The sequence below is a fragment of the Nestor notabilis genome, unplaced genomic scaffold (assembly GCF_000696875.1).
Source record: "Nestor notabilis isolate BGI_N333 unplaced genomic scaffold, ASM69687v1 scaffold28950, whole genome shotgun sequence".
NCBI lineage: Eukaryota > Metazoa > Chordata > Aves > Psittaciformes > Psittacidae > Nestor > Nestor notabilis.
The window spans coordinates 1-24,320 of record NW_009911980.1 but is presented as its reverse complement, the minus strand read 5'-3'; the positions used below and the strand labels follow the sequence as shown (position 1 = coordinate 24,320).

At 36.7% G+C, this 24,320-nt stretch overlaps 1 protein-coding gene across 1 annotated transcript in view; it reads right to left on the bottom strand.

Moving 5' to 3' along the window:
- LOC104399837 (probable ubiquitin carboxyl-terminal hydrolase FAF-X) overlaps positions 1 to 22,749 on the bottom strand; it is a gene marked incomplete at its 5' end in the record, with an annotated part of 32,132 nt that extends 9,383 nt beyond the window's left edge. Inside the window, 16 exons of the mRNA XM_010017243.1 lie at positions 1,500 to 1,629; positions 2,519 to 2,744; positions 3,796 to 3,919; positions 4,413 to 5,163; positions 5,342 to 5,483; positions 7,235 to 7,408; positions 7,870 to 8,060; positions 8,454 to 8,674; positions 10,908 to 11,130; positions 11,947 to 12,093; positions 12,214 to 12,360; positions 12,467 to 12,575; positions 18,231 to 18,397; positions 21,966 to 21,968; positions 22,026 to 22,151; positions 22,624 to 22,749. Coding sequence (XP_010015545.1) covers positions 1,500 to 1,629; positions 2,519 to 2,744; positions 3,796 to 3,919; positions 4,413 to 5,163; positions 5,342 to 5,483; positions 7,235 to 7,408; positions 7,870 to 8,060; positions 8,454 to 8,674; positions 10,908 to 11,130; positions 11,947 to 12,093; positions 12,214 to 12,360; positions 12,467 to 12,575; positions 18,231 to 18,397; positions 21,966 to 21,968; positions 22,026 to 22,151; positions 22,624 to 22,749 — 3,007 coding nt within the window. The remainder of the gene's footprint in view (positions 1 to 1,499; positions 1,630 to 2,518; positions 2,745 to 3,795; positions 3,920 to 4,412; positions 5,164 to 5,341; positions 5,484 to 7,234; positions 7,409 to 7,869; positions 8,061 to 8,453; positions 8,675 to 10,907; positions 11,131 to 11,946; positions 12,094 to 12,213; positions 12,361 to 12,466; positions 12,576 to 18,230; positions 18,398 to 21,965; positions 21,969 to 22,025; positions 22,152 to 22,623) is intronic.
- Between the last annotated feature and the right edge of the window lie 1,571 nt (positions 22,750 to 24,320).

The window sequence follows — 24,320 nt, the reverse complement described above, 5'->3', positions numbered from 1 at the left end:
GGTAGATTGTAATAACAATCAGACCCACAAATATAATTCAGTTATGCTTTTCCATCTGGCTTCTGAGTGCCTTCCTAGTCAGAGGCTTCAACTGCACTGACTGACTATGAAAAGCTAGTGAAGAAGAAAAGGTAAATTAGAAGATCTCTCTTCTCTGTAATGACATTAAATCCACTTTCGGGGTCATGAGAGACCCCTGCCTGACAGAGAATGCTTTGGTAGATAAAGTATATGAAATCAACACACATTATAAGTGAAATTGTGTTAATTTAATTTCCTAGATTAATTTTACAGATAGGAAATTAAATTACTTTGAAATTGTCTACCCACACAAAATAGCTTCCAAAGGAGTGTGTGAGAATGTGTGTGTGTGATTGAATTCTACGTGGAAATACCAAAATAACTCCCATTTGGACTAATACATATGTTTAACACTTTAGCCACAAAGTAATGTAAGAGATTCACATTTACAACTTGTCTGTATGAGCTGGTAACCAGTAAAGGCTGAGCTGCTCAGTATTACGGGCATTCTGTAAAGTTTCCAAGGGAACTGGATCTCCTAGCTTCCTAATACTTGACATAAAAGGATTAAAATACCTTGTATTACAGTATGAGGAACAGTGTAATAGAATACCACTATGGAAGAATATAGTTTGTTGTTTAGAACTTGCTGCAGAGGAAGATGCTTTGTCACTTAAGCTACCACGTGTGAAAGAGAAATGGGCCTCCAATAGAAGACCCTAGTATCTGGGGAAAGTAAGAATGTAGAATTCTGACAATTCACTAGATATGAACCTGTGACTACCCTCATCAACCTGAGAGAGCAAAAGCAACCCTTTATTCATTGGACATTTATTCATACGATGTCTATGGTGAAAGCATTCTGCAAGCAATGATGTCTAAGAACATACACAGATTGATCTATTTCCTCAGCCTCACAGAGAGTCTTTAAGGGGAAGACAGATACAGAAACAGTGTTCTGCATTCACAGCTATGAGCTTCAAAAGTGAACTAAAGAAATTAATACTGAAAGGGCACTGCAGGAATATACAGATAAAGCACAACCATCTCTATCAACATTTCCATAAAGGAGAACCACGCATCTCTCTTTTTTGAACTTTTATCTTCCTTGACTTCTTCAGTCTCAAACCAGATGAGAGCCCCACATGCTTCCGGGGTCTCATGACCTCCTTGCGAATGAACCCTAAACAAAGCATCATCTCTCTTGCCGTTTTTTCACCCCCACACTTTCTCACACGGACACTGTCTTATTGCTCCAAGCTTATTGTGTTCATCTTACGATGGCAGGAAGACTCGAGCCCCAGACTCCAAACTGGAGGAACACAGATGCTCTGGAGACCATTTATACGACATTTAATCATACCAATCCGTCTAAGGCTGAAAAACTGGATTGTCCTGCTGTTACTTGTGCAACTGGCTTATTAATAAAAACTAGTTTATTACAGTGTCATCAGCAAAGATGTGTGTAATTTACTTACCTAAATTGGCATACATCACAAACAGATTGAAATACTGTTGCAAATGGCGTCCATGTTCAGATACTTCCCTTCTTAGAAGATTTAGTACCGCTCTCAGTAAGTGATCACTTAAACTTAAGTTATCATAAGCCTAAAAAAAAAGTAAATTAGCAGTTGAACATATCAGATCTTTATTTAGTTTATACTTTGTACTACGGCAGAAAACAGAATTGCTTAAAAGGTATGGGATTCATACAAGCTCCAAAATACTAGCGGCTGGTTAGCCTTCTGTATCTCACACAGACACACATACAGAGAAGATGATGGCCATCATTAAATACCATGCAAGTCCAAGGAATTATGCAAACATAAAAGATTTTAATTGATCTTCTCCAATTGGAGCTAGGCTTAAATACTCAGAAACCATATGCAGTTCCACTGTGAACTTCAGAGAAGAAGACAGATAACCAAATCATCTTTACAAGTATCTCTCAAATACCTCATGAAACAAACACTGTCAAAGCGTATGTAGCTTTAACTTAATACAAATTCTTTTGCTGGATACAGTAGCAAAAACATTGTGAGAAGGTAAGTGGAAGAGTACAAATAAGAAGTGTCTTGCTGTAGACATTAAAATATGACAAAGCAAAGGCTCAAAAAGGTTGATATTTTTGGGGTGTGTTTTTTTGCGGGGGGGTGTGTGTGTGTGTTTTGTTTTGGTTGGCTTTGAGAGATTTTTGTTTGGTTTGAATTCTGAATGAAGAACAAGGGTTCACTCCTTTACACATTACTTTATTATAAGCCACTGCTTTTATTTTGCAGATTTCACATTTGCAACCCAACTCAAAGTTTTCACTAGTTAGTTTTCACAAAGACTTAGAAGGGGAAATTGAACCAGTTGACTTACATCATGCTATGAAGTGCAAAATGGACTGTACAAATTTCCTGTCAACACTGATGTATCTACTCCAGAATTTACATTAAATGCTTATAACAAAGAATAATAGGTTTCAGAAGTTTTTCATTAGAAAATTAAATACCTGACTGGAAGGTCCAGGAGAGGCAAAAGGCGAAGGACATGGTCCGTCTTGCAATGAAAAATGTGCAATAAATACTATAAGTTTTGCAAATGCACCCCTCACTTCTGCACTAGGGCATTCCAGAAGATACTCAGAGAAGCGGTTTGAAACATTGAAAAGGACGTTGTGTGCAAACCAAAAGCGTACATTCTTGCTGTGACGAAGAAGGATGCATAACGCATCATACCTGAAACAGAAAATGACACAACTGAGAGATTATGACCACATGCAGACATTGATTAATTTTGGCAGACATTTTTGCAGAATTTGAAGAAAATACGTATTAAAGGTAATCCCCATATTTTCTCACAAAAATGCTTACCATCAAATAAACTATAGTTCCTATAGTGATACTAGCAATCACAAATTAAAGATATTTCAATTAAAACCCTAACATTTAACTGTAGCAATTTTACTTCCATCACCCATAAGAACTAACACAGGATTATGATCCCTTAACAGTAAATAACTGTTCCAGAGAGGGTCTTGTGTGACTGTGTCCTCTTTCCTGCAGCAATGTTTGAACTTCTCTTGATGTCTTAAAATAACAGGAGTAACTCAGCTACTCTGAAAGTTGCTATTGGAGAAAAACTCAAGGTATGTATTTGCCGCGTATTACACAACTACTTATTAGTAGCTGGTAAACTACTGGTCATCGTGAAGATGACTAGATTAGAAACTACTGGTCATCACAAAGATGTTGTGCTATAAATGAGATTGTACTGGTTGCTATATTGCAGATTTGAACTACAGGCCCTGTAGCAATGCATATAAAGCACTCTGCTAGCAGGGTCTAAAAGACTAATATATACATGTTACAGAAATAGAATACAAATAACAAGCTACAAAAATGGGTTGAAAAGACCTTCGTTTAAAACTTCTCAACCGTGAACAAACCATTCTGAATTAGTCAGAATATATAACCTATTAGTTTTGTACTAGTGATACTCTCTACTCCTGTATTCTTAAAAAACAGACAAAAGGCAGATTTAGGTTCTGTCTGAAAATGAATTTTGAAGCTGTTCAGCTCAGCAGCTTATTTTAAAGCTCAGTTTATTCCCTGTATTTTCTGCTCACATTTCCCCCACTTTTCATATGCACCTTGACTACACATCTGGGGGAAGAAGGCAAAATGGGACAGGCCACTAACACCTTTTATTGTCATATGCATATAACTGGGATCTTTTAACAGACATCAAAACTTCCAAAACTGTAATTGTTGTTAAAAGACAAGATACCAATCACTAGCAGGGCCACGGACTATTTTCTTCGTATGAAATCCTGTGGTGAAGAGAAATCTAGCAGCGAGCTGAATACTAATCATAGTTATTTCTTCTGCTTCAGGCAACAGATGTTCTTGTCCTAAAGAAAAAAAAAAAAAAAAAAAATCGAAATACTCACATGTAGACAAAGTAAAAGCAATTTACGTTTAACAATTTAGCTGGTTCCAGATTAGTGTTTTGCGTTGACACTGTGTTCCAATTTTAACCAGAAACTTGATCAAAACAGCCTCTAGCTTCTATGATGTATCCTTCGAAAATGTAAGCTTTAAGACAGGTACCTGAGAGGCTAACCGATGTCTGAATTCTAGAAATCCAGCATCTCACCTTTGAGAACCATCTTCATCAGGACAGCTCAAAATAAGTATTTTAAGATGACTTAGTGCATAAACTCAGTAACAGTTCTTAGTTTATCAAAGTATTGTTTGTTAAATATTCTGGGATGTATCACTGATGAACAGAGTATTCAAAGCAGATTGCACAAAATTTTCACTGGCTAGACAAATTTCTGACAACACAAGTAAAAACTTTTCTTGCAAGAAATTAATCCATAACTACCACACTAACATACTAACCTGGAGGAGGATTTAAGTAGACACTGTTACAAGTAAGCAACTTCTTTATGAACTGGAAATATTCTAGGCTGTACTGCATACGATTATGCATGAACTGCACGTTCTGCTTCCGTACACTTCGTTCAATGGCTGATGGCATTTTAATCTGATGGGGTTTAATGGTGATAGAGAGTTCTGAAATATATTTTATTAGTTCATTGTCTTTGTCTATTGTGTCCATACGTTCATAAAAAAGAATATAAGCATTCCACCACCTCTTCTGGCGTCTGTAGGACATACGCTTCATCATGTGATCAAATACTTCTCCCATGTATTCTCCACCAAAACACTGATTTTTCATTTCTTCATCATCATCCATTTTACACTCTGTCACATCTCCATCATCAAATTTATACCACCGATTCTTCTCACCGTCTCCACCATTCCTCTGAATAATGTAGGAGTAATAATGTCCACCACTGGCCTGGCCACTGTGTACAAGTACACCAACAAGCCTGTATTTTGTGCTCCCAGAGTGTTCATTTTCAGACTGTTCATTTTGTATTATCTGATTTTCAGGATTTACATCATCTCCTTCCAATTTAGCTACACCTGCCACCGTGTAAGGCTCCATGTCCAGCTCTCGTGGAAATTCAAAATAGTCATTGAACTTGATTGCACATTCCCTTTCCCAGTCATAATCAAATCGTTTCAACTGGATTGCAAGAACTGGAGGCAACTTCTTAATCAACAAGCGTTTCACTGTATCAACCTAAAAATGGACATGAATAGTTATCAGCTCTAAAGTTTCTGTTCACATACTCCTACCGGTAACTGAATTCAGTAATTAAAGGATAACTTTCTTTTTCCCTGAACATGAATTAAGACTGAACTTAGTATAGCTGTAACATCACAGTTGTATACAAATGTAACACGTAAGGAATCATTACCTTTTTGTTGCATTTTTCACAATGATATGCATTTGCTCCTTCCAGTAAGTCTCCTTTGACATACTGTTCCAAAGAATCAAGAAGGTTTTGGTGATTTCTTATATCTACATTCAGAGTTGTGAAGGATTCCTCGCATTCGTACCTACCAATGAACAGAGAGATGTAAGAGAAAGGTAGTAACATGCTCAACTTTTATGTTTTACAGTTGCTACACAGTACCTTACTGCAGAAGTTTTATTCAGCGCTTGATGTTACGTTCTGGCAAAAGCAGTTAAGAAGTAAAAAAAGGACTCTCTTTTATTGCAGTCTTCCTACAATTATCTTACAGTATCTGCACACTGTAGTTTTAGACCTGCACTGATTATAGTTATTTTATGAACATCACAGAAATGACTTGTATGTCCCAAGTTCACTGAAAAGATCATGGAAATTAAACCTGGCACATCTTGTTTTTAAAGCAGTTTAAGTAGCATGACAGACTCTTGGCTAACTTAAGCTAGTAGAGAAGCACAAACAGCAGAGTAATCACTTTGCATATTCATGACTGTCTTTAACTTATTGTGTTCTGATACAAAGTTGAAACAATTTCCTAGCAATGAAACAGCAATGCTTGAGACGCAACTAGTTAAAACATCTTAGAAACATTTTTTGTTTGGTTGGTTTTTCTCACTATTTTTTTTTTTAAAGGATAAAGAAGTGATGAATAAATTTTAAAAGTTGCATCTATTAAAAGTTGCATCTATTCCAACATAACCCTGCAGGGCTTGTTTCTCCGATATGCAATCAAGCATATAAAGCATTCTGTAACAGTGAATAAATTAATATTTAGAAAACTTCAACCAAACCAGCATTATTCATTCATCTGTAAAATAACTTACAAATTTAGAAAGGCTTTGTCATACCCCAAATCAAACAGTTTAGTTTGGATGGCCCAGTTTAGTTTGTCATCAGTTTTGTCCTCCCTGAACTACAATCAGGGTAAAATTTTTATTAAGAAGTACAGTTATGCAAATCCAATAGAATTTTATAATGATAGGTAACATTTCTGTATCATGTAAGAATCACAAAGGATCTGAAAGATGTTGTGAACAGTAAGAAGGCCAACTGTTAGTGATACAAAAATACAAACAATAATAAAAAAAGCCAACTGCTGAAAAAGAACAAGTCCATCATTAGGCCATCTCGAACCCTGCACACAGTTTTAATCCTCCACATCAGAGCGGATAGAAGAGAGTCTAGAAGTACAACTGTACAATGCCTAGTTCTATTCCTCCAGGAATCATTTGTCATTGATCACCATCATCACGATGGTGCACTATGGACTTTCAGTCTGATTTGGTACAGGTGTTACCCTGTATGAAGCTGCATTTCAATACTTGCATTTGAAGTTATTCAAACATACAGCAAAAACCTTAGGAAAAGATAAACTTTTTTACACTATTCTCCCTCGTTACAGCTTATATAGTGAGTATGAACAGGGTTTCACTCATTAAACATTCATACTTGGGTCAGCATTATCCGCACACTATGGAAGACGGAAGCCAGCAACAGCTGTTGCCCATATTTTAAAACTTTACACACTGCACAGTCCCTAAGTTGTTTTCACTCTTAACATGAAAAAGCTGTATCTTTTCCTCTGCTGATCAAAACACAACGCTTCACATACAACTGTTAAGTAGAAGCAATAATCAAGTATTTCAAGGCACTTGAAGACAAATCAACGTAGAAAAAAAATAACGTAGCAAATTCTATTAGCTTAAAAAATCCCCAACAAAACAACAAACCAAACCAACACCAAAACCACACAAAAAACCTACTCTTGACTCTTTATTCACTTTCATAAGGATTAAAACACAGGTTGCTTTTCCTGTAAAAAGAATCTTAAAAACTTACCGATGTGGGCATCCTTGACAAATCTTCTGATCAGCAAACGATCCCCCTAGAACTTTACTTAACATTGCTGGGTGGCCCAAAGCTTTTAAAGCTTCATCTAAACTATCCACCAAGGAATTAAAAAATTCTAAAGCATCATGTTGTTCACGCAGATTTACAGGTTCACCCCAAAGTCTGAAAACAAAAGCACATTCTTGTCAAATATTTTAGGTTTTGTTCCCCAACAATTAATTTAAAAAAAAACAACAAACCAACCCAAAAACTATTCACGCTATTCATCTCTCTTTCTTACTGACCAAGACAATCTGTTGGTTTGTGCTGCAGGATACCACCTGTTACACTGTCCTTGACACTTACTGATAAGTAAAAACAACCTTTTGTATATAACATCATAGTTAATTCACTCTCAATATCAAAGCTCAAGAACTACTAGAATTCCAAATAACCATCTTGCTGTTAGCTTTAGTTTACCAAGAGACTTCTACCGAATGGTGAAAAGGCAGGATAACAGATGCAAGGCTGAACAAGTTCTACTAATTTACACTTAACATCACTATCATTTCTTCTATTAGAATTAGTTTTGTGGCATTTCAGTGGCCCAGTGAACAGACATTCATACTAAATTTTCTATTTACCTAAATTGTTTCCAGAACCCTCTTGGTACATAGTACTGTAGCCTGGAAGCTGCTAAATGACCAAAAATTACTTGGAGATGCCTCAGAACTCCAATATTGTACTCTTTTCTATCTTCTGTTTTACTCAGTGCTGGTTTGTCTTCATACTGATGTGGATAACCAAACACATCATCTCTTGGATCAACATTGCTCTGAAAAGCAGAAGAAAATTTGTGCAATTAACTTTGATACGTAGCTGTCTCGTAGCCAGTTGTATCCCCTGTTTAATTTAATCATCTAAAGTGGTTTATATTTTCATCTGAAGAAACAAGTGTCTTTGTATGCATTAATGGAGTTCTGTTGGCAGAATTAGCATATGGTGGTTTCAAGTAAAAATCCATGAGAAGGAAGTCTGCAAACCCTGCTACCTGTATCTTTTGAACTGCCTCTCTGGCAGTGAGCCTATTCAAATAAGAAACATTATGCTACTGTCCCCACTGCCAGCAGTGGAAAGCAAAGTGATAAGCAACTTGAATTTGTTATAACCTTTTCCTAAAAAAGAATTCTATTTCAAAGATAAGCAAGTTCTACATAACTAAATTTACCTCATTGTCCTGCTTTTCATCCCCAGACATGTCATCATCTACATCACTGCCTGTGCCTTCAATTGCAAGAATCCCATTCCTGATGGCTGGAATCATGTACAGCTGCTGAATGACAGAATTCATGTAACAAGTGGCACCAGCATTTTTTAGCCCTACAAATCCCTTTGGTGGTCGAGGCCCAACGGGTGGTAGATATTCCCATTCTGTAAGCGCTTCACAAGCTAGAAGAAAATAGCAGAATGTGATTAGGAAATAATTTTATTATATAAGAATTAGAATATCAATGCAGTACAAAGGGCAGTTGCATAAAATTACTGTTAGTCTGTATCACTCTGCAGTTTAGTAAAGCAAATGTTCCACTGTAAAATTTAATTGCTAAAATGAACACAACTTCTATGATCAGTATTTCTATCTGTAATCTTACCACTAAATTATTTACCAATTGCATAACTAAAAACATGGCCAGACAAAAATTCAGTCTATTTATGTATTAAACAGAAGTCTTCCCTCAATATTAGCAAGTTTCTTAGCTGAAGGACTCAGCTGAACGAATCTAGAATATATAACCAACTTATAAGCCTTTCACAAATGCATAACCCTTTTAAAATCAGAAAATTTCACTTATGCCTCAGTCTCCCTTACCAGGATGGGAAACAGTGTTAGATAATGCTATTTATATGACCTTGTGATAGATTTTTTTTTTCTTCGTGAGTCTTCTGCCTCAGACCTCTCACATCTCTTCATAGTACATATACAATCACAGCTTTACTACATTAACCTGTTATTCTGTAGTTTTAACACAAAAATAACGAGAGCATGCATGTCTGCAAGCAAGCTATACTTGGTATATGACACACAGAGCATGCACAGTTCATACATATGTTCCTTCTTCTCTCTGACATACCATGGAGATCTGGTGTTCTACTGTGCTTATCAAGTACTTGAGTGGAAGGAAATGCTATAAAATCTTTCTAATTGTGAGGTGATAGGAAACACTTCCCAATAGAAAAGAGTGAAGAAAAAAGGATGAGGCAGAGGTATAAACCATAAAGCTGTCCTTTTCCTTTATTCATTTGAGATGGAACTGAACAGGAAGAGACTGAAAAACCTCAAATGACCAGTGATAGCACCAACTGCATAAGTAGCACTGCCATTCTGAGAGGTAGTGGACAATTCCCACTACGGGAAACTACTTCTAGTTGCTTATAGCTTTGCTTATGGCCGTGAACACTTCTAGGGATGGAGCAGCCACAACACCTCTGGGCAACTGGTTCCAGTGCCTCACCACCCTCACGGTAAAGAACTTCTTCCTTGTCCTGTTGTCCTGGGTTCAGCTATTTAGATCTATCCTCTTTCAGTTTAAAAATCATTGCCCCCTGTCCTTGCACTACAGGCCCTGACAAAAAGTATATTTCCATCTTTCTTATAAGCTCCCTCTAAGAACCGAAAGGCTGCAATAAGATCTCCCCAGAGCCTTCTCTCTTTCCCAGCTGAACAACCCCAACAATGCAAGCCTTTCTTCCCAGACAAACTTGGTTTAGCTTGTTTTCAGTTGTTCCGCCCCCCTCTTCCCCCTCTCCCTACCTTTCTTTCTCCTTTCCCTGTTAATATTACAGCCAAAATAGTTGTTTAATTATCCCATTTAGGGCTGCAGATAATATGCTTTTTGTTCATTCTTTAAGAAAGAAGAGAGTCTTAAATGCTTTTCATTGGTAACAAAAAACTACGTTAATCATGAGCCTTTTGCCACCCTTGTGATTATTAGCCTGTTTCATTTGACTATCAGCTTTTGAAACACTAACATTTGCAAGTTTCTGTACATACTGCAATTGCTATAATCTTTCTCTAGTGAGGAGAAAGTTCTTTGAGTGCAGAGCTGTGCTGAGACAAGGCCAAAACTCAGAGAACACACATCTGAGGAAGGACCATGACAAGCAGAGAATGAGCACAGAACTAAACAGGAAAACGGGACAGTGGACCTGTGTCTGTGTCTGGATAATGATGACAAATTAAGTGAGCAACCAAGAGACTGGCACTAAAACTAAGCCAAAGATACCTGATGAGGTTCTGGGATTGGTTAGGCAGAGCCTGAAACGATGAGACAAAAGTAGAAGATACAGACAGAATGAGGTTCCTGGGAGCTGGCATGGACAAAGGGCAGTAGCCAGAGGTCAGGGTGGGGAGGGGTCTGACTGTGTAAGTGACTGGGGCTGGAATGTGGATGCAACCATGTAATGCGAGTCAGTCCATTTACCACATAAAGAAGAACAGAGAAAGGCTATGCTGATAAACTTTTCTAGATTTTGATAGCTTGATTTTGCAACATTAAAAGCAGCGGCAAACATACCACAAACTAAAAAATTTAGCATCTAGTTCAGTTGACAATATAAACAAAACCTAGGCATAATATATACATCAAAAAGTAGAAAACAGGTAATTAAAAATATTACATACTAGTGATTGCTGTACCTATGTAATACATTTCAGTCAACGTGTCTACTATCTGTTTGAGATTTCGTACACATCCAACTGCTAGTGCAACTAGTAGCTCAAACCCAGCATTAATAGTAGCTGGTGAACTACAGACTGGTATGGCCTGCTCAGCAGGCAATTCTCCATTTCTCATGTACTGTAGATAAACATTAGATGCTGGAAAGATGAAATCATCTATCAACTCCTGGAGGGGGAAAAGAAAAAAAAGAAAAAAAAAAAAAAAAGGAAAATAAATCACCCGTTACTATATAAATACATATTACTTTATAACAGAATAAGTGTTATTACATAAATGAATGTCCGAGAACCAGAGTAGTACTTAAAACACCCAAGAGTTAAAACTGAGACCAACACCATCATAAGATTTTAAATTTAGAACAGGGTAACTCCATTCTAATGTGGTTCCCTGCAAACCCGCCCCCCACTGCAAGTTAAAAATACATGTTATTTTTCTTGATTGGTAAAATTTTTCTCTTGTCCAACCAGTATTAACCTACAAAGCTCTTTTTCATTTAGTGCTTGAAAAATCTTCCTGCTGTATAATATCAGAGGTACAAAGAAAACATGACTGATTAAAGAGACGCTCAGACATCTCATGCATTTGTTCAAACATTAATAGCACTAATTAAGAACACGTGAAGAAAAGACAATACGGAGGTAATGAAAGAAAACAGTCCTGTACAGGACCATCCTCTATCTAGCTCACTGTCCTTGTGTGATGTTTGCTCTTGGGTAACAGCTCACAAGGTCACACCAACTCCATATGTGATGGTTCCAAAGAATGAGAACGTTAAGTTCTTATGAATGAAACGTGTATTTCTTTTAAATTATTTAAAAAGAAAACATTAAACTCCAATTGGCAGTCCCTGTCAAACAGTTAAGCTGGGACCATTTACGGTTACAGACCACAAGATGAAAGGCTTGTTTTTATGTTTTTATAGTTAACTCCCTCCCCAAAATCTCATCAAAAAACTCCATAGGTCAAAAACCTTGAACCTACTTTAATGAGATTAGCACCTCCTTTTTCACAACCAATATGGTATTTCTTCTCAGGTGTCTGGAATGCTAACAACTCTTTTGTTACTCCAAGGTGACCCTCTAAGATAGTTTCTTCAACACCCGTTTCCCCTGTTCTTTTTACTTCATCCTGTAATTTGAAAGAAAGTTAGCATACTCTAAATAATATAAACTTACCAAGCTTAAAACTTATTTCACAACGAAGTAGCAAATAATTGATTATCAGAAATAAATTAATCCTGAAACTTACCCTAATCCTCTTAAGCCAGTCAATTTCATTATTGAGAAGAACTTCAGCATTGGGTACATTAATACTACTGTTGTAAGCATAGTTAAGAAGATGTCTTAAGAGAGTGAAGTAGTCTCCAGAATGCTTAGCTCGCTCTCTTGCAGTACTCTATGTAAACCAAAAAACAAATGATATGCAATTCAAATATGCTTCTACTTAGAGTGCAACTCTAACAGAAGCCGAACTCTACTGAAGCCTTCCTCTAAACACTTACCCCTAGGACAGTAAACAGCAGGGTAACGAAGAAAAGGAGAGGTCTCTGTCCCATGCAACACCTGGTAGCCATTAAAAAGAATTGCTCCTGTGCCATCTGACGAACAGTTCTGAAAATTATTTAACAGAGACATTAAACTCAATCTTCCTATCCAAACAGGACATAAAAAAAAATAAATAAGAAAAATTGTGCTTATCTGCTTAATGCCATTCTCTAAAACTACACATAATGTAAGAAATGGGAATGCTTTAATTATCCACCACCCATCATATTGTTTCTCCTTGCAGTGAAATTTTATACAATATGAATTACTATTACAAAATCTGTTCCACAAATCAAGTATTTAAAAATAAAAAGACATTTATCGGCAGCTAACCACTAAACCTTCACAACTGCCAGCAAATACTGCGTAAAATGACAAGCAATTTGCAACCCTAAATATTTTTTTTCTGGGTTTTTTGGTTGTTGTTCTTTTGGTTTTTTGGTTTTTTTTAAATTTTAAACACCAGCCGTGTCTGAGAGACACACTAGAACTGCCCTAGTAAAACTGCTCTTATGTATCACTTCGGCAGCCTGCTGAGCATCTGTGAAGTGATCAAAATTTATCATCAGTAAGAAATGCGAAAAGATGACCTCCTGAAAATTCAAGAAGCTAGAATTAAAAGAAATTTTTCATTTATAGACTTAATATAAGCACTGGAATAATGTAGGAACAGATAAGCTTAAGGAAAAAAAAAAAATTAAGGCAAAACCTATTCTTTCAAGTTGCAAGACTGTCTCAGCATTTTACCTTGTAAAAAGTTAGAAACAACTCTACTTGTGTGGGGAGAAAACACAAATTAATGCAGTGCTTTATGGAAGCATCTCAACATATAAGAAACTGAATTTTACAGTGTTTTTCTGGTTGTGGCTGTCATTGTTTTCTACCCATGAGGTCACTGTGGAAAGCACATGAAAGAATCCTATTTCTCTCAGAGTTCTTTCATGTGCAGTTAACTCTGCTTCAAAAGACATGCAAGCATGATCATAAGGTCAGAGCAAAGACGCACCTAGCTGAGCACTCTGCCTCTGGTATACACCTAGGAAAGTGCACAAGAACAGGGAAGCATGCAGGGACAATTCTCCAAAACATTCTCTCGGCTTCTAACAATCTGTGGTCCAGGAAGACTAACCAAAGCAGTATTTCATAGCCCTCACTGGGCAAATTAATGAACAACCCCTCAAACTATTTCCAAACTGAAGGCTTATGCTGCTTGCACGTTATGCTCATGAAGTTCTCATACACAGAAACAATGTTGTCCATTTCTTCTCTCTTTGCTACTTCTGATTTTTAAAAGTCTCTGTGGTATTCTCCTCCCACCATTTATCTCTTTGCCAATACCAAATGCCTCAAGCTATTCAGTTGTTCCTCAGATGGAAATCATTTCAGAGCTTTGATCTCCCTTGTCACCCTTGCCTGATCATTGCAAGTTCTACTACACTGCTTTGAGTTGCAGAAGACCACAGGATGTAGGGGGTCTGTTTTGTTCTTAATAATAATTGACATTTTATGCAATCTGATTGCTGAGCTGACGTTTCCATAAGACAGGAATGTCTTTTAAGATGCAACCCTTCAATTGCTTTGGACACAGCACACAGACACTCCTCAGGTTCATGCATTATAAGGCAGAATGAAACAGATAAAGGTGGTATTTTCCTAAAGCAGAAATGTGACCAATGAAACACACTTCTCATTGTTATGTCTCTAAGGAGTATGCAATATTTGAACAGAAGAGTTAAATTTGCATAAGGCTGTAACAATCTAAGTGCTCTTAAGAAGCCATGGGATGGATACAGTGCCTAAATACAGGAATCTTGTGCCATGTTAGATACCATGAAAACAGCATAGAGCTGGCAGATAGGACAGTTGCATGCTGAACTTACACTAATTCAGTGAAATAGCTGGAGGCCAAAAGCCTCCACCAAGGCCACAGGCAACCTGAATCCCATCCTACTGATAGCTCCAGAATACAGATTTCTGCTTAGTTAGCAGAAGTCAGCCTCTTCAATGGATGTAAGTGCCACTGCTTTCCACAGGCAGTAAGAATTTTCATTGATATGGGCCACATATGTATGACCACCAAACAGTTTGCAGCCATCAGCTCAAATACTTCTGGATTCCAGGGTCATTTAGGACTAACTGTTCAGCTGCCTAAGTCTGTCTTGTATTCAGGGGTTACCACTATAAAATCAATTACCTTGGAGTGTAAGAACTGCTCTAGTATTCGGTATTAAACATTTTGCATTCTGTTTCTCAATTTCTAGGTAGCATGGTTATGCTATGAGGAAACAGGATTAGGCCCATACAATCTCAACATCTGAAAAAAAAGAAAAACCGAACTAAAACCCACCAATCCATCTAATCTTTTCCAGAAAGATCGTATTTGTGAGATCTGAACTTGATCATCTTCCTTGTCTTTTATGATGCACCAAAAACATTTTCTCACATGCATATTTTTGCTCACATTGTTCTCCAATTGAGGATATGAGATTAGAGAACAATAGTTGAAAGGATATTCAGAATTCTGTCCACTATTTGCTAAACTTTCTCTACACTGCAAACACCAATTTGTTTCCACATTAATTCAGAAGAGCTATTTTTTTTTTAGCTTAGTACAACTTCACTGTCTTCATTTTCAAAGCAGTCTTCTGTTTCTACTCATATTTAATGCTGTTCTATTATGTAATAATGAACAGCTGCATTCTAAGTGAAATTATCATACGTATCAGAAGTTTACAAGCATGTGAGAGAAGACAGCTCAATGGTTAGCTTCTACTGACATGAACCATTTTTGCGTACAATAAGTTCAGCTCATTTCCCGTTCTGATAGAGGGGAAAAAAGGCAGAGATAAGGAGCTGAGTGGCAGTCCACTTGAAGAAGAGAAGCCCTTAAAAATTTCATCCCCTCTGACAAAACAAACCACATCCACTAATGCTACCCTTATTATTAAAGGGCAAGAAAGCTAATGTATCTGGGGAATTAAACCACGGCTGGTGAGACTTGGGCTGATATGCCAACAAACATGTGGAAAGCCCACAGAGCTTCTCTTTGGGGACACAGCTTGTTTCTTCCAGTATTTTAGGAAGTACAACAATTAACTCTTCAGTAGACATAATATCATGATACAGTTGAGGTTCAAGTTCAGTGAGAGTAATCATCAGAAGAGACTGGCAAAACCATGACAGATACTCCAATCTTTAAATCAAGACTAGGTTTTGCCAAGACATTCCACCTCCATCAGAAACTGTGTTAGATTGAATCTGCACAATGAAATTCAGAGACTAAACTGTTTAAGACTTATAGAAGTCCTGATTTGAACCAACAGTTCACTTTCTTGAAGAAATATGACCAGAATAGAAAAATCCTCATGAAGAGCATCTGCAGTTTCAAAGACAGAAAGAGTGATAGAAGTGTTGATATCAAACACGAACTGAAATATAAATAAATGCTGGTGAACACTTGAGAAATGTCACCTTAATTCCAATTACAATGCACAAAGTCAAATAACTATAGTGAAATTTATTATAAAAATTATTACCCATTACTTGTATTTTCACAGTTAAGATTATGTTAAAAAGCCACAGATCTTATATATATTCAGACAAGAAAAATCAGAACATTAAATAAATAAATAAATAAATAAATAAAATCAAAGGATGGGGCACTGACACTTGCCCATGCCATTCAGCTGTACTGGTGCTCCAAATGTGACGTGGCCAACACACACTTACTGTCAAAATAGTAACTTGATATCAACTGTTGACATTTTAAAAAATAAAATGTAGTTATTTCTTACTCATCAGCCTTGAAAGTTACCAAAAATAGTGAAAGACAGCTTGTTCCATTTAATGTGTAAAGTTACAACATATATTTGTCAGCATGTTTTGTTAAACCTGTCTAACTAAAATGGTAATAACAAGCTTCAGTGAAGCTGAAAATTCAACATCCTATAACACAGGCAGCAAACTAATAAAGCTTGTGGGATTCCAGTAACAACACTCCACAGTTTCACCAGCATGTGCAAACAGTTCATTATAAAGAGATACTCTGATGATACCATTGATGGTGTTGTTATGGTGAATATTCCTGAACCTAAGACTTATCAACCTGTTTTATCTAGAAAAGTAAAAACAACAAAACATGTTTCTTAATATTGCTAGAACTTATTCAGCACTTCACTAATTTTTCAGAAACACAAAGCAGCAGAACCAATTTTCAAACATTGTTGCTGTGGTGATTTTTGAAATAGGAAAGAATACTATTTCTAATTGGTACACGGGTTGCTCTTTCAATTAAACATTTGAATCAAGCAAGTTGATTTTGGTACATTTCTCTAAAATAAATACTTGAGAATAAAAGCAAGCCTTTTCCTCCATGTAAAGCAACACTAATCAAATAAAAGAAGTTATGAAAAAACCAAATGTAAATATTCCTGAACCTAAGACTTGTCAACCTGTTTTATCTAGAAAAGTAAAAAGAAGAAAACATAGTGCTGAAATTCTGACCCTGTTCACCTGAGAGCATCACAAACTCCATTTAAAATGTACTGAAGGGCTTATACAATGCCACTAATCTCTGATCTCTGTCATTTCTCAATGAAAAGTTAACATACTCATGGAACAACAACAGATATATCTGACAAAACTAGAATTAGATCTTTAGTATCAGTTCAAAGCACCAGTAACTAAGTTTAATAGCAACATACCACAACTTTCGACCTGGATGGGTTTGAAAAACAACCCCCTCCCCAATACTCCACAATTTCAGGTGGGCTAAAAAGTCACAAGACACACATAGCACAGATGCTGTATTGTGCAGATGCTGTCTGAGCAGATGTGTAGGAATAGCTTGGAGATACCATGAGATCCCTGAACTCTATGGGGCAAGACTGTAGGGCAACTGAAACACATAGCTCTTGGCAGCTCCTGCTATTTTTCCCTGTCTATCAGTCCACAGTGTGACAGCTGTATGTAAAACATGTGTCATGTGAGGAGTCAGAAGTGTGCCACTCCAGTACAAGAAAACCAGAGGATTCCCCCTCTCCTCAAACTGCCAGTACTTAGTAGTGTTTTGTCTTTACTTAGCAGAAGTACAAGAAAGTCCTTCTGTACTCAAGTTACTTAAATATTCTAATGCAATGAGTATTCACACAACCTCTGAAAAACATGAAGCACCTATGATTTTATTCTAAAGTTGTTCTAAAGCCGTCAGTAGCACATTAACAGGCATCCATGTGGCTTCACAATATCCTCCTTGCGAGTACAAAGATGAGACTGATACAGCTGCCACTTTAGGATAGGTATCCAAATTACAGATTTATATTGCTAAACAATAAATTAAGAAAACTGCAGAGAAAAATCGCTTAAATAAGAAGTCACTGCTCTGTGTTTAGGCTTTATATTAATTCTGAATTGTAAAATAATCGCTCCTCGTCGAGCAAGAAGACAAGAAGAGATAGCCACAAACTAAAACACAAGACATTTCACCTCAACCTGAGGAAGAACTTCTTTACATTGAGGGTGGTGGATCACTGGAACAGGCTGCCCAGGAGGGGTTGTGGAGTCTCCCTCTCTGAAGACATCTAAACCTCACCTGGACATGTTCCTGGGTGGACCTGCCTTGGAAGGGGGGTTGGGCTAGATGATATCCAGAAGTCCCTTCCAACCCTAATGATTGTGATATGTGATTAAAAAAAAAACAAACCACAAAACACCAAAACTTACTTGCTGTGACAGTGCAATAGCAAATCAATGATAAATGTCTGCCATGCCTTTTCTTTACTGAGTGCATCCAGTGCTGTTGGAATCAAAGCAAAACACAGGGTCATCACCTCCAACGCTTCACAGCAAACTTGTTCATCTTCTATGTCTGGTTCGTTTCCTGCATTTGTCTGTGAATATAAACAAGAGAACACAAAGTGGGTATAGAAAAAAAATCCCAAGAAACCCAAGTGGCTCCAAGGTATATACTCTAAATACAAACACAAACCACAAATCTGTATACTAAGTGATTATCAGTGTCAAGTATTTTATGCACTCCACTCATGGGATTCAGAGCACTCTGTGGGATGACCTGAACTCTCAGTACTGTGCTCCCTCAAAGGAGGATTCCAAGCATTATCTTAAGGAGTCAGAAGTTAAACAGGAAGCTTGTAGGCAAAAGTTACAACAGTTAATACTTCTGGGGTTTTTGTTGGTTTGTACTTGGGTTTTGTTCAGTTTTGATTTTAAGTAAGATGTTTTTCTTTACGACTCAGAACCTGAAGTTTAAAGCTTTGGAAACAGTTACTGCTTAAACACAGGAAGGCTACAGTGCTGTAAAATTAATCAAGAAGTTCAGTTTTACAAAGCTTTGATACTCTCAACTTAATTGACCAAAAGTTTCTTAATGTTGCTAGAATTCATTCAGCACATCACTTTTTTTCAGAAACACAAAGCAGTTGAACACCAATTTTCAAACATAGCTGCTGTCATGATTTTTGAAATGGGAAAGAATAGTATTTATAATCTGTACATAGGTTGTTCTTTCAATTAAACATCTGAATGAAGCAAGTTGATTTTGGTACATTTCTCCAAAATAAATACTTAAGAATAAAAGCAAGCCCTTTCCTCCATCTAAAGCAAAATTAATTAGCTTGAAGAAGTCCTGAAGAAACTGAATGTGAGCAGGTTTCAATCTTAATTCATCAGTAATCATGGCTGCAGGTTAGCAACGTTAACTACAGGCATAAAATAAGTGTTTTATACACAGAAAGGTATCAAGATTAAGTAGGCAGAAAGAAGGCACTACAATGTAGAAGAGGTAACTAATTGTAAATAGCAGTAGAAGAGGATAAAGTATGTCTCAGTCTGGCAAGAGACACTATTCTGTCTTTGCACAACAGCTAAAAATCTGAGACAGTCACCACCACTGTAGTGGGATGTGGTAATTCTGACATATCTCTAGATATGAAAGTAAAAGCAAAATGTTTTCAACAAGTTCAGGACTGCACCTGCTTCTGCATTGAAGCCCTATTTAGAAAGAAAGTTACTTCTGCATAGGTGCAGAGATCCAGCAGAAAGGCAAAGCGCATTCTCTACTCAATGAAGTATTTCTCTATATGCAGGCACCAAGAGCTCATGAGTCTGCACAAGCAGCACAGTTGCAGTATTTCAGGTGGGTACGGGCCTTCTCTCATCAGATAATAAGGAAGTGGCAGTTTGATACCGCTGAAAGTCATACGCAGCCTCTTTCAACCACTGAGAGGACTCCCACACCAGAATTTTTGAGGCAGGAGGCAGAAGAGACTCCATAAAACTTACGCTCTCAAAATAATATATCTTGGCTTTTAAAGTCTAACTGAATTCACCAGTTAAGTTCAGAAGCTTCTTGAAGTGCTCACAACATTGTTGCCTAAGTCATACTTGATGAGACTACTCAAAAGTGCTCTTAAAAAAAAATAATAAATAAGTAAAAAGTTTTACCACAGCTGTCCCTTTGATGTTTTCAGGAATCCTGACATGTCATTCCTGACTCCACAAAGATCAGTCTACTTTTGTTCTTAAACTAACATTTAATGATAAATCTCTACTCCAAAGACTCAGCAAAATACTCCTACCACCTATGAGTTAAAAGTCTAAGATTTGGTGGTAAACTTAGAAAACTGAAAGCATTTTTCTCAAAACACTTTTTCCTCTAAGCCAGTGTTTGTCAGTCACCAGCTTATTCAATCTTTATAAAATACCACAGGTGTTATTTTCGCTCATCTGTAACCAAATGCAGTTCTCAAACTGAAATCGTGTCTTTTCTTGCATCATATTCCTCTTTTTCTACGATAGACACTTTTAATGTTACTTTAACATAGTGTTCTTTATCCCCCCCTTTATTATTTCTACAATTTCTTCCTCTTTTTCACTTCCATTTTTATTTCCTTTTGCCTAGCGTAAACCAAATGCAGCTGCCATTTATTACAAATGTCCATTTAAGTGTCAATAATAATCATAAACAAAAAACCCCTCTGAAGGGTGACTGATCATGCACAGCTTAAAGTTCAACTATTTTAAAACTTCAATTGTTTGAAAGTATTTTCACAGAACTGTAAAATTTTCACCCAGAAAAACGTCAGAAAAGGACATTTAGGTGTATTTTCCTTTAGGTGTATTTTCTCTAGAACAATACTGCTCAAAATGTCAGGGCTGTTCAGCCTGGAGAAGAGAAGGCTGCGTGGAGACCTCACAGCAGCCTTCCAGTACCTGAAGGGGGTCTACAAGGATGCTGGGGAGGGACTCTTCTTTAGGGATTGTAGTGACAGGATAAGGGGTAACGGGTTCAAACATAAACAGGGGACGTTTAGATTAGATATAAGGAAGAAGTTCTTTACAGTGAGGATGGTGAAGCACTGGAATGGGCTGCCCAAGGAAGTTGTGAATGCTCCATCCCTGACGGTGTTCAAGGCCGGGTTGGATGGAGTCTTGGGTGACATGGTTTAGTGCGAGGTGTCCCTGACCATGGTGGAGGGGTGAAACCAGATGATTTTAAGGTCCTTTCCAACCCTAACTATTCTATGATTCTATGAATGTATAGATGTAGGAGAGTATCTTCACATGTCTGGACTGTCATGCTAACTAAACCACTTTTTATATGCAAGTTAATCACCTCAATTAAAAAACAAAACAAGCCAACCCACAAAACCACAACAACCCCACTCCAACTTACTTCATGAAGTTGTCATTCCCACAGCAATCAAAGCAGATGCCATTATACCCCTTTGTAAGCTAAATGGAAAGGTGCTGCAATTTGCTATATATATTTGCTATATATTCCTTTCCCTTTCAAGCAAGTATTATTTGATTTTATAAGACAAACAAGAGAAGATACTTGAACAACAAAAATTGTTTTTTAAATCACTTTCAAAATACAGTTTACTATTTCCTACAACTGTAAGCAACATTCATTAAACACAAGGTGTGTGATAACAAATTAATATATAACCCCCAACTCCAAATGATTTGTGTAAACCACATGTGAAACCATGAATATGTTTTACACATTTACATAGCAAAAGAAAAAAGCCATACAGGATTAGCACTTATGTTTCATTTTACCAGTGTTTCAGTGCTAATTTCAAATCAATTACTTGTTTCTCATTCTAGATCGCACACATGCTTTACATCAACTTTGAGGAATACACCTTTTAAGTTTGAAGACCACAAAACATTTGCATTGCAAGAAATGCTTATTCCTTATTTAGGTACAGAATCTAACTGAAAACATTAGCAGTTTACAGAATTGGTGCATTTTTGAACTGATACCAGATTCAAGTTACAATTAAATAGTTACTGAGAAAAGGAATTTTGAATAAAGAATTAAACTGTGATAGGACAAGTGACATGTACTAGACTACGAGTACCAACTACTAGACTCCATCACCAAGACACCTACCTAAAAGCTCATCATACTAAGTCTGACCTGGTTGATACCGTCTCTTTTGTAACCAAAACACCAGTTATATAGAAAAGAAGTTGCTCAGGAGTTCTTACCTTTTCATAAATTTTACTAATTTCCTCATTCGAGCTGAAAACCAGCTGAACTGACCCACAACCTGATGCCCAAACAATTTTTTGTACTGCCCTAATAACGCAGATATCAGGGATGTATTTTGAAGCCTGAAAAAAAGAAAAATAAACCAAAGCAGCATTAAAATGCAGTTGCAAATAACATTGCAATGGATTTTAAATTTTTACAAATGTATTTTATAGAAAGTTTAAAATTTTAAACTTTAACACAGAATTTTTCCTTAAATAGAAAAGAGATGATGCATCTTGAAAAGCATTTGTATTTCATTTATATTTCATTTCTTAATAGAAGTAGCATGTAAGTTAACACATGAAATTTAAATCTGCAGCAGTGTTCACGATTTCAGAAAACTACAGACACAGTGATACTGTCAAAGAAATTCAGATTTTGTCTGCTTTAACGTGCCTGGTGAAAGAAGAAGTATATTTATTAGAAGTCCTCTAAAAAGGACAAAGGCACAATTAAAAACCTTTTTTCATACCTTATTTCAAAAGACATTTCTTCTGCAGAAGGAATTTAGTTAAATCAGAGTTCAACTGGCTGATTTTACAATTCACTAACCTCATCAGATATTTGTTGTGCAAGACGTATTGCTACATTTCTTAGCATGCATTCTGAAGTTGGATTAGGAATGTTTTGTAGGGCATTTTGTAGCACCACTGCCTGGTCATGCGTAGCCTGATTTATCTGTAAGAAAGTATTTCTTATTTATACATAGAAAAAAGAAAACAAGAAGATATGAAAAGCTAAAGTTATTTGGAAAGGTTTGGTAGAAATAATAAAGACCTTGGAAGGACAGAAAGTGCAAACACCAAGAAAAATAAGCCCCCTCTTTTTCTAATAGATACCATCACATCCGAAGACACTGCGTGCTAACCTGTACAGTCACAGAGGAGAAGCAGTTAAGAGGCATTTGCTCAAAACTATGTAGGTTTGGGGGTTCCTTTATTGATCAGATTATTTCAAGTTAACAGAATGTTAGATGCTTTCTTCCCTTTCTGTTGATGTAGGAAAAAAAGGGTTTGCTAAAACAACGGGTCTCCCTCTGGATTAGCTACTAGTGTCCAGGCAGTACAGGGCTGCAATATCCATTATAGTTATGTACTTCTTAAACATTTCAGTTAAAGCACTATTGAAGAATTCTGTTCTGAATTACCCCTTCCATTCTTTATCACTTTCACAACAGGAACAACAGTGAAACAATTTTTTTTTTCTCTACTGGTTTTAGCATAGAGTTTCTTCTCCTTGGTCTGACAGCTTCATAGTTTTGACAGGTCAAATCTGATATGGTTGTTTCCTTCCCATAGACAAACTTACTTGAAAAGACTCTGTGCTATGGTCTTGCACAAAAGAGTTTCTTCATTTTCTACTACCGTTTCAACCAAAATCCCTGTCTCAAATGCTGCTCAAAAGATACTCTGTGAAGTTGTTTTGTAATACCTGGTGCTGGTCACATCCCTTTGCTTTGACAGGTTCACTAAAGACACTTGATTCAGGGAGCAAAATTACAGAACTCCCACTGACAAATGACAGAGCTTACAGAGTCAATTTAGCTATTGGAAGCAGGCTGTAAATGATCAAATAATACACGTGGGGGCAAATCAGGATCTGTGAACCAGAATACTATGCTTAATAACATTATTATTCAACTTCCTATGAAAGCAAAAAAGAAAATAAAAACCTAAAAGGTCCTAGTGACAGCAGCAGATCAGTAACAGAAGACTGCAGACATGTAATCCTGGCTACCTCATTCTCTTAAGTACAGATGGAAAGCCAAGACAGAAAGTTATGCTGTGGTACTTATGCTTTAGACAAGATGGATGCAAAGTGTTTACAAATCTCACCTCCAACCCAAGGTGTAACCTCATTGGTGCTGCAGCAATAAAAAGTATCAAGACCAAAGTCCTTCAAACAGGATGATGATGACAGCAAGAATAACAGGGTTTTTTCCAACAAAGCAGTTATTGGATGTTTGCAACATTAAATACAGAATGTCAGCAGTCATGGACAAATGATGCTTCCTCCTAAATGGGCAGCATTAATCTATTTCAAACAGTACTTCAAGAATCAACCATTATCTGTGTTCCAAACCACCTTTTGAATAATCAGTGTAAGAAAATAGGGGGGTAAAATTTATTCATTTTAAATAGATGAAGGACAGGGTAGCAAACATGTTTGCTTGAAGATGTTTTTTATTATATTCTAACTAATATAATAATAATTCTATATAATTATATTCTATAAGACATAAAAAAGGG